This window comes from Narcine bancroftii, chromosome 7, assembly GCF_036971445.1.
Source record: "Narcine bancroftii isolate sNarBan1 chromosome 7, sNarBan1.hap1, whole genome shotgun sequence".
In the NCBI taxonomy this organism is placed as follows: Eukaryota; Metazoa; Chordata; class Chondrichthyes; order Torpediniformes; family Narcinidae; genus Narcine; species Narcine bancroftii.
In genome coordinates this window covers 78,502,558-78,519,153 of record NC_091475.1, presented here as the reverse complement: position 1 = coordinate 78,519,153, position 16,596 = coordinate 78,502,558, and the positions used below count along the sequence as shown (strand labels likewise).

The 16,596-nt window shown below is 43.5% G+C and overlaps 1 protein-coding gene across 2 annotated transcripts in view; it reads left to right on the top strand.

The window, feature by feature from the left end:
* The window catches only part of pros1 (protein S), a 28,739-nt gene extending 25,719 nt beyond the window's left edge, over window positions 1-3,020 (top strand). For both annotated transcript variants that reach the window (XM_069890432.1, XM_069890431.1), the window contains 2 exons: window positions 1,472-1,703; window positions 2,723-3,020. In XM_069890432.1, the coding sequence (XP_069746533.1) occupies window positions 1,472-1,703; window positions 2,723-2,874 (384 nt within the window). In that variant the 3' untranslated portion in view covers window positions 2,875-3,020. The remainder of the gene's footprint in view (window positions 1-1,471; window positions 1,704-2,722) is intronic.
* The last annotated feature ends 13,576 nt before the right edge of the window (window positions 3,021-16,596 follow it).

Sequence of the window (16,596 nt, the reverse complement as noted above, 5' to 3'; positions counted from 1 at the left end):
AACTGGTCAATGAGTATCAAAGGGAAGACATTCCAATGGTTGGATAGTCACACAAAGAGAGATTGAATTATTTAAAGAACATAGAACATTACAGCACAGTATAGGCCCTTCAGTCCATGATACTGTTCCTACCTATGGAAACCAACTTCACAGCAATTTAATTTTTCCCTCCCTCATACCCATAATGCTCCATTTTTCTTGCATCCATGTGCCTATCTAAGAGCCTTAAAAGTGCCTATTGAAGCAACCTTCACCACCACATCTGGCAATGCATTCCAGTCACCCACCAGTCTCTGGGTTTAAAAAAAACTTGCCTCTGACATCTCCCCTGAACTGTCCTCCATTTACCTGAAGCAGATGTCCTCAGATATTTACTGTTGTCGCCCCAGGTTTTAAAAAAAGGTGTTGGCTGTCCACCCTATCTAAGCCCCTCATAATCTTGTAGACCTCAATGAAGTCACCTCTCATCCTTGGTCACTCCAAGGAGAAAAGCCCTCACTCTGTCAACCTTGCTTCAGAAGGCCTGTTCTCCAATCCAGGCAACATCCTGGTAAATCTCTTCTGCAGCCTCTCCAAAGCACTTACATCCTTCCTGTATTGAGTTGGCCAGAACTGAACATAACACTAATGCCATGTGTATTGTGATACAGTCAAAAATTTTGTTTGCGTGCTATCCAGGCAGGTTAGCCTGTCCATAAGTACAACAGGTAATCCAAAATAAAACAAAAATGCAGAATATGGTGTTACAGAGAAAAAAAAACAGGTCAAGGGCAGCAACATATAACTGATGAGAGGTCCATTCAAAAGTCTGATAACTGTAGAGAAGGCACAGTCCTTGGTCCAAGTTGTTCAAGTTCAAACATCTCAGCCCCAAATGTAATTGCAGGACTACTTCCGGACAGTGTCCAGGCCCCAACCATTTTCAGCTGCTCCTTCCATCAAAGGGTGAGAGGGGGCCTGGCTAAGAGGACCACCCATAGGTCTAGGCAGCGGGTATTTGAGGGTTCAGTTCAGGTCAACTTGCCTGCCCCACTTCTGAGGACACCCGTGTACCTGCATATCTCTGGAGAAAGTGGTCAGGGGCAGTATGGAGGGTCTCCAGGGACTGCTCCCGTTTCGCCCGCCCCCCCCCAGGATTTAACGATATCAACTGAGATAATTATGTCTCAATTTCTAATTTATATTTTGTGTGAACAGCCTGAATTGTAGACGTATGTAGTACTTGTAACTTTTAGATGAAGAATAATAATGGGGCAGAATTGATTTACTGCCAAAAAGGCAAAGAAAGAGCAGCATTGAGAGGGTGCCACGTGTGGGAAGGGCATGACTGAGGGTGTGTCACACTGGGAGGGCATGTTCACACTCATTCACTCTCCAAATTCTGCCCATTGGTGAGAATCATTGATCTTTGAAAGATTTGCCTTGAATTTCTTCACTGCTGAGTTTATTTCTCTGCTTCCTTCCACATCAGCATTTGATTCTGGCTGTAGACAATGAGGTTGTGTCCAGAACTGAGAGTTTGTACCTGTGTGATGGAGAGCATCACTCAGTCCACCTTGCCATTACAGCCCAGGACATCCTGTTGGAAGTGGATGACACTGTTTATGAGAGTCATTTAAGCAGCACTGCACTGAGGAAGCAGCTGGAGATCCTGGACCAGGCACTGAGGGATCCGGTCAACACCACACTGGGAGGGATACCAGGTACTAAGCACAGTCGGATGGGGAGGTGACACTCATGACCCTGTCCCAGTTGTTGTCATGCACACCACATTTCCTTGGGCCCCCAAGTCCGGGACCAGGAGTATAGGATCAGTTTAAGGAAGAACATCTGTGGCCAGAATCGTCGGACATTTCCGTCCCAATCGTTGAGGGGCTAAGATGACTGAAAGTGTCGAAACGGGAAGCATCCATGTAATGTGGAGTCCAGGTGGGGAGCAGAAGATCAACGTGCAGGAGTGAAGACAACTGCTTGAGACTGGGGACGGAGGGCTGATAGGAGACCATGGGAAAACAGAGCGGGCTGCGGGTGCCCAGTGGCCATTCTGTTCGATTTCTTGCATTCCCTGATAGATTCTGGAATGATCTGGTATGGATTCACACTGAATTTCATAAAATGATAAGGGGTTATCAGTTAATTTGGGTGTAATTGGGCAGCATGGGTTTAAATGAACAGAATCAGCTTCTACCTGGCTCTAAAAAATGTTTAAAAATCCCTTTCATGTGATTGAGCAGAGAGCAGAACAATCTCTGGTGGATGCAGTACCGAGATGACTGTGACCCTAAGGTTCTGTCCCTTGACCAAAGAGTAGAGGTCCATTGGGAATTTGGAATATGGAAGGGAGGCAAGGGGATGGAATTATGAAATGGTTTGTTGAAGGAATTCAGTGGTGGAACTGGCTCGGGGGGGACAGGTGACTGGAATGGCCATTCTCAAGTTCCAACATGGCTGACTGGATTAAACAGATGCTGCATTTTTGGGTCTGGGGAAACTCCTATTACAGATCAGGCCATGCAACCATCACTTAGCTTCTTTCTTGCCCCTCCCACTAGCATTTACCTATCAGCCTGCGCTCCTGCTAAGATCCTCCAGCGCTTGGTCGATTCATTCCCATCTCCATGGTCTGGGATCTTACACCCTCTAAAGGGTTAACTTTGAACACATTAACACCGTCTTTATCTGCTCCCTCTGAATTGCTAATACTGTATTCTTGTCTCCGCAGAGGTTCCCCTCACTGCAACCCCGATCACAGCATCTTTCACAGGATGTCTGCAGACAAAAATTAACCAGAAACAAATTGACCTTGATGAAGCTACTGAAAAGGACAATGAGATCCAGTCCCACTCATGTCCACAGGTGCAGCAAGGGAGATAGTCTTACAAACCTGTCACTGTAGTACATACTTAACGTTGCTATTCACAGTCCACGAGGATTGTTCCAAACCTCACTGGATGCCATAACCACATTTGGAATGTATAAAATTTAACTAAAGTGCAACAACTTAAAAAAGGTTTAAGGAAGTTTGTCAGTATTTGTGTTTGATTACACTAAAACTGTATTGAATTGTTTGGTAGGGAAAAATATTAGTTCATGAAGTATTTCCACAATACTTACCTCCCAGCTGATCCTGTCCCGAGGTATCAATAGTCTTGGCCTGATGAGAACTGTGGGAGGGGCAGTTCTGAGGGTCTTTAACTAGGCCTCAGTTGTGTGGGAGCAGCAGTGGCTGGCAGATTGCCAAAGCCATTTCTGGACTTCAGTGGGAGTTGGGTCGTTAGCATCGGAGAGCCCACTCTCAACTGAGGACTCTCGCTCAGGACGATCGGGGGATGAAGATTCTCAACGGCTCATGGGATTCGCGAGGCCGGAGAAAAATCAGGCTGACCTGGAGGCAGACATTCTCCCTGCGCTTGGGAAGAACATCATTGCAGTCATCAGTGCACAGACATTCCTGTGGAAAGTCCCACCACACTCCCTTCCCTGCTCTGCGCTTTGGAGAACTTTGGTGCTCAGCTGGTCAGGAAACAATGTTTATATCAGCAGGTGTGGGGGATTGCTGACTGGATGGGGCTTTCTTCGTCATCATTGAAAGATGGCAGCCCCTCAGACATATGCAGCAGTGGCAGCTCCTGGAGGTGGGGCTCCTGCAGAGGCATCGGCTTTCAGATGGATGACTTTGGACAATGCCAAACAGTGCAATCTACCTCCATCCATTGGTCCAGAATGCATTTTGAAAGCTCTGTCTCAGACTCTGGGTGGGAAGGAGGGCATTATGGCAGTCAATAAAATTCACGGCAAGACTATGTTTTTCTTACGATCCACTAAAGAGGTGCATGGCCCTTAATAAGGGGCTGATGGTGGGAGGGCTCTTCATCCTGGTTGAGCCAGTGTCGGTCCCCATGCAGAAGGGGGTCATGTCCGCCGTGTATCCCCTCATTCCTGATCCGGTCCTTCTCCCTCACCTGCGATCTCTGGGGGAGGTGAAACCAGATATCACCCTGATGCTACGAAAGCTGTCGTACTTGGCTCTGCCTTTAAAAGCCATTTTTCATGCAGTTGGCGCGGGGTGGAGATGCTAAGGGGCATTTCCAGGTGAATGTAGAGGGGAATATTTATGCCGCGTACTGGACCACATGGCATCCGAGGCGCCAAGAATGTAAGGGGTAAGGGCACATTCGGAAGGATTGCAGACTTCACCTTGTCAGGATTGAGAGGCAAAGCTGGCCTTCTTCTCAGGGAGGCAAAGTTGGTCCTGATTCTGCTGTCCTCTCTCCAACTGTTTCTCCCTGCAAGGTAGATGCCCCTTCTGAGGTGGCAGTGAAGGGCGCTGGGGGAAGAACATGGGGCAGACGGTGGGGAAGGGTGGATTCCTGTTAAGGGAAGGAAAGCACGAATGAAGACAAACACCTCCAGACCCCTCCTTTAGTGGAGCCGGCAGTTTCCTCCAGGCTTGATTCAAAGGACCTGATATTCTCTGGGGGCCTGAGGGAGTTGGGGAGAGTGATGGGGCACCAGAGGCTGAGGATTCCTCAGTGATGGAAGTCTCACTGCCTCAGAAAATAAGTGGGACAAAGCGCAGGAGATGCGTGTCCGTGGAGGAGGGAAAGGGGGTACGTGAGGAAGAGGATTTACCCCCAGAAAAGGCCACATGCATGAAGAGTGTCTTCATGGAGCTCCATTGGAGCTGCACTTTCGGAACAAACTTATCCGGAGTTGGTGGGGGATTCATTTGAGTGGGAGGGAGGGGACCTTTCCCCTGGTGTGGCTATGCACCCAATTTGTGAACTGTCCGGTGAGGTGGATATCCCCAGAACTCAGGGGTTACCTGATGATGTGGTTTCCTCATTGAGGCAAGGAGTCTTGTCGAGGGACCGATGACCCCTGGATCACCAGTCCCCTCAAGTGCATGAGTCACTAGCCCATCCTGTCATGGGTCACCAGGGTATGGAGGAGGGCACAACTCAGACCAGACTGGCGAACCAGCAGGATCTGAAGGTAAAAAATCGTTGTCTGGCTGGGATGCTGGTCTGGCCTTCTTGGGGTGCTTTCCTACTGAGGCAGAGTGGTGGTCATTAATCAGCTGGTGGCCTCCATGTTTTGGTACCGGTTGGCCACCTTGGTCCCACCTGCTGCCTTTGCCACGAGAATTCAGAGGAAGCTGGTGGACATCTGGGGCAACAGGGAAACACTGGGACTCTGGCAGTTTTGAGTCTGTCCATTTCAGAGGGTGGACAGTCGCTGGTGTGTGTGAATACACAGTTGGCGACCCTCTGCTTTAGGACACTGCAGAGATTTCTGTCTGCTGAGCAGCCTCCCAGGTGGCAAGTGCTGGCCATGTACTTTCTCTGACGGTGCTGCTGCCTTCATGAGGGCACATGGCTACCTCCGGCAAGAGTCAGCCATGTTGCTCTGCAGAGGTTGCCCAGTTATTACTGGGACTTACTGAAAGGCTGGAACATGGTTGCCTCTCCCCCCACCAGCGGGGAGTGGTGACCCATCTGTGACCCCGGAGTTGATCATTGGACCCATGCCCCAACGTTTCACCCAGGAACCTGCCATGTACAATCAGCCATCTCTCGTCAATGCCCGCTGTGCCATTCTGAGCATCGGGGAGGAAGTTCTTGTACGGGTTACTGCTCCACTTCCTTCCCCTGGTCCACTGTCCAGACACACCCTGGTGCTTGGCGTTGCCACCTGCCAATCAGGGGTGTCCCCAGTGGTAGTCGCTCTATGCAGGGATCTGCCCCTTGTACATGGAGGCTAATACATTCAGGTAACAAGTATTTGAGCCAGTACATGGATCTCCCAGCTGCCTGCTCCTTCTGAGGGCTGGAGGAGACCATGTACCACATGTACGTGGGGTATGCGAGGTTGCATCCCCTCTTTGGCTTTCTGAAGAGGCTGTTCCTTATTCTGAATATTTTATTTATATTTTCACACAAGTTTGTACAGCTGTATACAGTGTCATGCCAACAATGGGAGTCCACATTCAAATATACCTATGTTCATTCTCTTTATGACTATAGATACAAGCCCATGTTTCTACCAACCCCGCCCCCCATATAAAACAAGACAACTCACTCAAACTTCGACCAACAGCAACAAAACTTTAACAGCAGGAAAATAGATAACAAGGAGCAGGGATTGTCGCAGCTGAATGTGCAGCCTCTGGGCCGATATTCATTCCTGATTTTCCTTAATCGGGATCAATGCGAGGGAGAGGAAACAGCAGCAAGGAATGGAGGAACGGGGAAACCAATCACCACCAAGCATCTATGTAGTGCATGCATGGCTCCCGGATCTTTCTCAGGTTATAAATTATTTTCTCCAGGGGAACGCAGCTCTGCATTTCCTTGTTCCATCGTTCGATACTAAGATTTCCAAGTCGCCGCAATGCACTTCCTGGCCACTGCCAAGGCGACTAACACAAATTGGATTTGAAATTGGGGCAGCTTCATTGTAAGCCTTATATCCATTATATTTCCCAGCAGGAACAATTCTGGGTCCTGTGGAAATCGCTTGGCTATAATTTTTTCTAGGACTTGGCCTAGATCTACACAAAAGGGCCTCACCTTGGTACATGACCAGGTTGTGTGCATGTATGTCCCAGTTTCAATGCCATATCTGAAGCATTGGTCCAAGATTTCCATTTTTGACCTGTTTATTTTCTGCAGTGTTAGATACAGCTGGTGCAAAAAGTTATACTGCTCCAACCTGTACTTTGCATTGATGACTGTGGTCATGCTTTCCTGGCACAAGTCGGACCAGTTTCTCTCATCAATTACAATGACTCCCATCTTTCTCGACCTATGAAGGCCTGGTTTGGGTCCCTCTGACTGGAACAGGCAATATATTGGTGAAATAAATTTCTTACCGCTCCCCCTTCGAATTAAGGCCTCGATGTTACTGCATCGCGGTAGGGCCATACTTGGATCCAATACGTCCCATAGAAAATACCTTATTTGAAGATAGAGTGGAATATTTGATTTGGCAAAGCATATTTATTTTTTAGCTGCTCAAACGATAATAATTGCCCCTGCTTGTAACAGTCCTCTATGCACCTGATGACATTACAGCACCAGGCATCCAGGATCTTGTTACCTACCGTTAATGGTATTAATTTATTAGGGGGGTTTTTGGTGACAGCTCCACTTTAGTGTTCAGATACTGGTCCAGATACTAATCATTTGTTTTCGTATGGGGCTGCCCTTCTTCCCCGACAGCAATTTAGGATCCCATTTGTAAATGAAATCCTCTGCTATCTTCTCGCCCACCAAGTGTGGATCAATTTGTGCCCAGGATGGTACACGTTCTCCCTGAAAGAGAGAGGCGATGTATCTTGAATGAGCTGCCCAATAATATTTTTTTGAAGTCTGGCATCTTCAATATGTCTAGACTATAGTCCCATGTTAATTTTTCCTTAGAGACCCTTGGCACCTTGGCACCAGAGAAACCTTCTAACCTTATGTAGCAGCTGTTTAAAGAAACCTTGAGGCAACAAGCACAGGCAATGTTTGAAAATGATACTGGAATCTTGGCAACACATTCATTTTGATGCAGTTAACCCTGCCCACTAATGTTATGGGCAGTGTGATGAAATATTTGGAGATGTATTCGGGAGATAAATTGGTAAAATTAGAGTAGGTTACATACATACACACTTTAAAACAGATCTTATTTGAAATACTGAAGAATTCATATTCAGTGGCTTTACAGAAACTATGAAGAATGCTATGCACATTTCACAAGTAGGTGTTAATTGAAATGATTCCCTGCCCTGCCATTGTCTTGGAAGAACAACTGGAGTCAGGTTGTCTGTGTTGGATGTTTTTTTACAGGCTTCTAACCTCTCTGTAAAGTTCTCAATCAGAGGTCACTGAGAGGTTTGTTTACCTAAAATAACAGATGGGAGCAGAAGACTAACTCCTATTTGCTGGAGAAGGAGGGGATTTTGCAAGTGAGAGAGAGAAGGGCATGTAACTGGCAGTTGGAATCTCAGACAGAGTGAGAGAGAGAGAGAGACTGAACAATGTCAGCCAAGAGAAGCTTGTTGGAACTGAAACAGAAGCTCCAGAGCGGTTGATGGCTGGAAGTGCTATCTGTCTGATGTTTCTCTTGGAATAAGTGGAACAGAAAGGAACTCTGAGGTAGCCTGAAAGAAAGAGGTTATCATCTGGAGAACCCTGATGCGGCAAGTTTCATCAGCAAGACATTGAGGTGACTAATGGTGGTACCTCAGTTGTGGAAATCCTAGAACAAGAAATCTCTGAAAACCTACAGGAACCTTCCTGAGTGGTAAACATTTACCTTTTGAGAACCAAAGCCTGGTGAACTTTATACATGTTAAATTCTGTGCACAGTATAAGAATTACCTGCAACCATTGAACTTGGAAGAATAAGAAGTGAGATTGAACTGTGAACCAAATAACTTTCTTAAATCTACACACACATTACATACAAGTGCGCTTAGAATTAGAATGGGGTTAGGTTGGGTAGTTAAGTTAATAGTGATAAGTTAAAGTTTGATTCTGTTTTCATGTTTAAAGATAATTAAAAACAACTTTTGTTTAAGTAACTACTTGTCATGGTGAATATCTATTGCTCGTAACAGCAGGGACGTCCACTTCTTTAAGTTCTCCTCGACTCTCTACAGCAAAGGAGCGTAGTTTAACTTGTATAGATTATTCAAGTTACTATCAATATTAACTCCTAGGTATATGATCCCCTTCTGTGGCCACTTTAAAGTGCTATTTTCTTTAAATTGACTATAATTACCCTTGTAGTAGCATCACCTCGCTCTTTTCCCAATTGATCTTATACCCAGATAATTTCCGATAGTCCTCCAGTACTCCGTGCAGTTGAGGCAGAGAAGTCGCAGGGTCCATCAGATATATCAGTTCGTCATCAGCGAATAAGTTAATTTTGTGCTCCTCCTGGCCCACTCTATAACCTTTAATGTCTGGTTCCTGACGAACAGCCTCTACCAGAGGTTCCATTGCCAGCACAAAGAGAGCTGGTGACAGTGGGCACCCTTGTCTACTAGATCTGGTAAGTAGGAAGGCTGAAGAGACCTGCCCATTGGTTACAACTTTCACCTTGGGCGCATGGAATAGCGTCCTAATCCAATTTTGAAAAGTTGGTCTCAAACCCACCTTCTCCAGCAACTTAAATAAAAATTCCCACTCCAGTCTGTCAAAAGCCTTTGCATCCAATCCCCTCTCATTTCTAGATTCTGCCAGATACATTACAGTCTGCCAATATTCTCCACTGCTTGTCTCCCCTGCACAGATCAATTTTGGAAAATGCAACACCAATCTGTTTGCCAGGGCTTTGGCTAGGATCTTGTAATCAGTATTCAGCAGGGAAATTGGCCTATAGGAAGAGGGCATGAGTGGATCTTCTCAAAACAACCTTCTTCAAGATCATTGTAACAATCGCCATTGTGAAAGATTCCGGGAGGGTCTGTGTTTTCCTAGCCTGGTCTATCACCTCCATATACAGCGGCATTAAATCCGCGACAGAACTCAGGTGGGAATCCGTCCTCCCCATGGAGACTTGCCTGCTTATAGCACACTCAATGCTTTACCCAGCTCTTCCTCTTGATTCAGGTGTGGGAGATCTAATCTGGCCAGGAACTCATCCATTTGATTGGGATCCCCAGTCAATTCAGATTTATACAATCCTTCATAGAATTCCCGTAATGTCTCATTAATTTCCTTTGGTTTATACGAGACCCAGCCATTTCCTGTTTGTATTGCATTAATTGTTCTACAGGCTTGTCCTGTCCTCAACTGCCAAGCAAGGACCTTGTGAACTCTTTTCCCCAATTCATAATACTTTTGTTTCAACCTCATAAGGGCCTTCTCCACACTATACATCTGGAGCATATTATATTCCAATTTCTTGTTTGTGAGAGCTCCTGATCCTCCAAGCCTGATTCATGAAAATCCTTCTCTAATTGGGTAATGTCATTTTCCAATTCCTCCACCTCCCTCATATAATTTTTCTCGACTGTCTTTGCGTACCCAATTATCTTGCCCCTTAAGTATGCCTTAAAGGGGTCCCACAGAAGAAATTAATCTGGAATAGAACAACTATAAAACTCTGGCTTTTTCGATGATAAAGTGTTGACTGACTAGGTCACGTGATGGAGTAGTGGCTGGTTATGGAAAACCAGCCCTCCACAGAGAAAGTTGGAAAAAAAGGTAGAAAAACAAGGCAGAGAAGTCACAAGTCACAAGATAAAAAGTATAAAAAGAACTTGAAGATGGCTCCAAAGAAGGAAAAGTCTACAATGTCAAGAAAAGGAGAGATAAAGAAATTGCCAGAGAAAAAAGAGAAAGGCCTTCGGTGTCCAGGATGGCCCAAGTAGTGAAGCTGATGAGCAGGCAGTGACATCCCCCGGGGCAGTCTCAAACGTTGGTTTGCAGAGCCTGAAAAAGAAACGCCAGCGTGCATGCACGAGGAGTCACACATGTGTGCCATGCATTGTAGTGAAAACTCCGGTGGGAGCGGATGCTGACAGCAAGATGCTGACTTGGCAATGAGAGAAGCCACAGAGAAGACACCATTAGAAGCAGGATCAACACGGGGTCAAAAAATTGCACCCGATGGAGATGTGGGGGGGGGGGGCTGGTAATCATGGTGGGGAGCTGGCTGATGGAGGACCTCAGTTTTCTTCAGGCTGACTTCCAGGTCAAACATTTTGGCAGTTTCCGCAAAACAGGATGTCAAGCGCTGAAGAGCTGGCTCTGAATGGGCAACTAAAGCGGCATCGTCTGCAAAGAGTAGTTCACGGACAAGTTGCTCTTGTGCCTTGGTGTGAGCTTTCAGGTGCCTCAGATTGAAGAGACTGCCATCCGTGCAGTACCGGATGTAAACAGCGTCTTCATTGTTGAGGTCTTTCATGGCTTGAAAAGAGGGTTGGTGTGAGAACGCAGCCTTGCTTCACGCCATTATTAATGGAGAAGGGTTCAGAGAGCACATTGCTGTATCTGACCCGACCTTGTTGGTTTTCGTGCAGTTGGATAACCATGTTGAGGAACTTTGGGGGGAATCTGAGGCGCTCTAGTATTTGCCAAAGCCATTTCCTACTCACGGTGTCAAAGGCTTTGGTGAAATCAACAAAGGTGATGTAGAGTCCTTTGTTTTGTTCTCTGCACTTTTCTTGGAGCTGTCTGAGGGCAAAGACCAGGTCAGTAGTTCCTCTGTTTGCGCGAAAGCCGCACTGTGATTCTGGGAGAACATTTTCGGCGATACTAGGTATTATTCTATTTAGGAGAATCCTAGCGAAGATTTTGCTTGCAATGGAGAGCAGCGTGATTCCCCTATAGTTTGAGCAGTCTGATTTCTGGCCTTTGTTTTTGTACAGGGTGATGATAATGGCATCACGAAGGCCCTGAGGCAGCTTTACTTGGTCCCAGCAGAGCTTGAAAAACTCATGCAGTTTGGCATGCAGAGTTTTGCCACCAACCTTCCAGACCTCTGGGGGGATTCCATCCATACCTGCTGCTTTGCCACTTTTCAGTTGTTCAATTGCCTTATATGCCTCTTCCCGGGTGAGGACCTTAAGGGCTGTTGAGGGAGCTGGAGCAGGGCGGATTCTTGGACTGAGCGGTTGGCACTGAAAAGAGATTGGAAGATAAAGACTTACAAGAGAAAAATACAAGGTAAGAAACAGTAGCAGATGATTGATAAGTAATACTTTGACAGTCAGGTAAAAATTCTAATGGAAAGAATAATGACTGAGCTCAGTAATATAAAAAACTATGCAAGAGACAGATGTAAAAATGCAAAGATTGGAGAATGTTATGGCAGACATGAGAAAACAAACCGATGAAATGGAAGGCAGAGGGAAAGGCATGGAAGTGGAGGTGAATGAGTTCGGAGAAAAATTAGAAGATAGAGATAAGGAGATTAAGAAGACACAAGATTTATTGGCCCAAAAAAATTGAGATTTTAGAGAATTTCAGCAGACGTAAAAATATAAAAATGGTGGCCTGAAAGAAGGCAAAAAAGGGGCAGATATAAAAGGATTTATAAAAAGATGGATCCCACAGATCTTGAAGAATTCCAAGAAGAAGTACAAATTGAAAGAGCCCACCGAGCACTGGCGCCAAAGCCTCAGCCACATCAGAAACTGCGCTACATATTAATAAAACTATTATGATATATAACGAGAGAGGAAATATTGGAACTGGCAATGAAAAGAGTGAAAGAAATCAAGGAACCATTGGAGTAGAATGGGAATTTTTTTAAAATACAGATATTAGTTTTGAACTTTTAAAGAAGTGAAAGGAATATAATTTAGCAAAAACTGTACTATGGACAAAAGGTTATAACTTTGTGTTATGGCATCCAGCAGTGTTTTTTTGTTTTTTTTTTAATTTTTTATTTTTCACACCATAAATCACATTAGCCATGATATACACTATTTCATTTTCACACATATACAGTGACTTTTTCTCCCCCCCCCTCCCTCCTCCCAAGCCACCCCCCCACCCCCACTCTCATCCATTTTAGGTATACAATCTAGGTTGCATTAAGCCAGTCAGACAATGTTGTCATTCAACAAAAATACACCAGAAATTCTACTGAGTCCATTCTTTTCTTTCCTTCTCCTTCCATCAACTTAGGTAATGTTTGTCCCCGGTAGGTTTTCGCTATTGTATTTAATGTAAGGCTCCCATACTTGTTCGAATATTTCAATATTATTTCTTAATCTATATGTTATTTTTTCTAATGGAATACATTTATTCATTTAAATTTAGTAGTTTCTTCCTTTTAATTTGGTTATGTATTCCATTAATATTTAAAGTCATATAGTTCAGCGTAGCCCTTTTATATTTTGTTTATCTTCTCTTTCCGTTTTTCCACCATTACCTTTCCTCCTTTTCCATTTCTGTTTTCTTATTTTCAACTCTTTATAAGACAACATCCTACAACATCCAACATTTTCCTTATTCTCCTATTTCTATCTTCTTTATCCCCAATCTCCCCTTCCCCTCCTGAGTTGTCCTTTATCCCTTGTCGGACAACCACATCTCCCCTCTCCATTTGGATTTGCGAATCCACTCGCAAGCATCAACTGATTTTGCAGTGACCGCTATTTCCCCCCACCCAGCCCCCCCCAGAAAAGATTTCACTTTTCATATGTCACAAAGGTCACTCTTTTAACTCCCTCCTTATTCTCTCTATTCCATTACCTTCCCTTATTAATTCTTGTCTGTACTATCTATATTTTCCTCTAAGTACAGATACATTCACGTACGCACATTGTCTCTATTCACTCTTATACCCCTTTACCCGCATACATATCAATCGTGATCATTTTTACTCTCATTACCCGTCTTCATCCCTCAGTCTATTTTTGTCTTTACCCACATACATATCAATCGTGATCATTTTTACTCTCATTACCCGTCTTCCTCCCTCAGTCTATTTTTGTAATTGTTCTGCAAATTTTCGTGCTTCTTCTGGATCCGAGAATAGTCTGTTTTGTTGTCCTGGAATAAATATTTTCAATACCGCTGGATGCTTTAGTATAAATTTATACCCTTTCTTCCATAAAATCGCCTTTGCTGTATTGAACTCTTTTCTCTTCTTTAGGAGTTCAAAACTTATATCTGGATAAATGAAGATTTTTTGCCCTTTATACTCCAGTGGTTTGTTGCCCTCTCTTACTTTTTCCATTGTCTTCTCCAGTACCTTTTCTCTTGTAGTATATCTTAGGAATTTTACTACAATAGATCTTGGTTTTTGTTGTGGTTGCGGTTTAGAGGCCAATACTCTATGTGCCCTTTCTATTTCCATTTCTTGCTGTAGTTCTGGACATCCTAGGGTCTTAGGGATCCACTCTTTTATAAACTCCCTCATATTCTTGCCTTCTTCATCTTCCTTAAGGCCCACTATCTTTATGTTATTTCTTCTGTTATAATTTTCCATTGTATCTATTTTTTGAGCTAGTAGTTCTTGTGTCTCTTTAGTTTTTTTATTAGATTCCTCCAATTTCTTTTTTAAGTCTTCTACCTCCATTTCTACTGCTACTGCCCGCTCTTCCATCTTGTCCATTTTCTTTCCCATTTCTGTTAAGGTCATATCTATTTTATTCATTTTCTCTTCTGTGTTGTTTATTCTTTTTCTTAAATCATTAAATTCCTGTGTTTGCCATTCTTTAAATGACTCCATGTATCCCTTAGTAAGAGAAAGTACCTTTCTTTTCTTCTTCTATTTCACTGTACTCTTCCTCTTCCTCTTCTTCTTCCTCTGGGTTGGCCATCTGTTGTTTCTTTGTTGCCCTTTCCTTCTCTTCTTTCTTGTTTCCATTGTCTTCTGTGGTCTCTTCTTGCTGCAGGTGTTCTGCAGCTGTCATTGCCGGCTGTGGAGATCGACTCCCCAGCTGGTCCCCCCTCCCGTCGGTGTGTTTTTTTTCATGCGCATTGCGCATGCGCGAGGAGTCGCGCATGCGCGGTTGCGCACTTTTACTCGGCTCAGCGAGCCATTTTTGTAGTCCATTATTTACCGACCTGAGGGAGCGGGTTTCTCTCTCCGCAGCGGGCCTCTTCGGACAGGTAAGGCCTTCACCTTTTTCCTCCGTTGTCTTCTCTTCCTCTCTTCTTACCGTTGATTTTGATTTTTCTTTTTTTGTCGCCATCTTCTTTCCACCTTTATACTCACTTTTCTGTAACTTTTATTTCTGTGCCTTTGTGTTTTCCTTTGTTTTTCCCGACTTTTCTGGAGAGGGCTGGAGTTCACCGTCCGGCCACTACTCCATCACGTGACTCCTCCCGGCATCCAGCAGTGTTGAAGATATGGTGTGCAAAATAAACTGTTTTCAGATCCAGAAAAAGCTTCTCGCTTTGCAGACCAATTACCAAATAAGCAATAAGAAGAGGAGTGAAGAAATACTAAAAGGACTGTGAAGATAATGAATATAAATAAGTTGGAATATTAAGAGCTTGATTAATAAAAAAGAGGTTTTAAAAAAAGGCTTTGTTATATTTTTAATAATATATAGTGATTTCTCTGGGGAAGGTGGGAAGATCTGCCCACTGCAAAATCTATTGACATTTGCGGTACATACTACAACCCATGTAGAAAAGGGAGTTGTGGTTGTCTTGTGAGGTGGCGAGAGCAACTCAGTAAAGGGAGATTTAATGTTTTTTTCTTTATGGTTTTTGTTATTTTTCTACTAGTTGTGTCGTCGATTAAAGGGTAAGAACAATCTAAAGAGTTATTTTAGAAGAAGGGAGATGGTGGGGTTGAAGAGGTGGAAGAGAGGTGAAAACAGATGGGTAAGATGGGTATTAATATTAATGGAATTCACAATCAAATTAAGAGAAAAAAGTTACTGACTACTTAAAATGGAGAAAATAGACAGCATTTATACAAGAAACACACTTAACTGAGTTAGAACACCTCAAATTGAAGAGAGACTGTGTAGGTCATATAGTGGCAACATTGTACAATTCAAAAGCCAGGGGTGTTGCTATAGTAGTTAATAAGAATCTGCCAGTTAAGATAAAGAAAATAATAAATGATGATATGCCAGATTTATTCAGGATTTAGGAACTTGTTGAACATTTATGCACCTAATGAAGATGACCAGGAATTTATGCAGGACATTTTTTAAAGATAGCAGACACACAGGGACACATTTTACTCGGGGAAGACTTTAATTTTAACCTTGACCCATCAATAGATTAAACTGAGAAGACAATTATAAAAAATAAACCAGGCAAATTTACATTAAATTCAATGCATGATATGAAGATGATTGATATATGGAGAAAACAACATCCAAAAGAAAGAGTTTATTCATATTATTCATCAGACATAAAACCTATTCTAGGATTGACATGTTCTTATTGTCAGCTCAGATTCAGGGGAGAGTTCGAAAGACTGAATATAAGGCAAGACTTTTATCAGACCACTCACCCATGTTATTGACAATTGCTTTAGAGGATATTCCGCCAAAAAACATATTGATGGAGGCTAACCCCTATGTTGTTAAAAAGGCAAGTCTTTTTGGACTACATAGAACAACAAATCAAAATATTTTTCGAGACAAATGCAAACTCTATAAAAGACAAATTTATATTATGGAATGCAGTGAAGGCCTTTATTAGGGGACTGTAGAACGCGTCGAAAGAACCAAAGACTTGTTGATGCAAACCAAGGCTTTTATTAACTAAAAGACTGGAGCATATCACATGTAGATCGACCAGTCCAGAATGACCTGGTCTGGCGAGGAGCAATCCTTTAAGACCTGCCAGAAGGGAAGATATGAAGAAAAAGAGAGAATTGGCAGATAAAAAATTAAAATATGAAACATTACAGACATACAAAGTGGAGAAAAACACTCTGAAAAAAAGCAAAGAGATTATGAATTAGGAGAGAAAACCCACAAAATATTGGCTTGACAACTAAAACCAGAACAAGCAACAAGAACTATCATAACAACAAGGAAGGAGGATAAACAGATCTCATATACCCATTCGAGATTAATGGAATTTTTAAAAAATTATAAGTAGTTGTATCAAACCGAAAATCCAGGGAAGAATGACAAAATAGATGATTTTTTTATCAAATATTGAA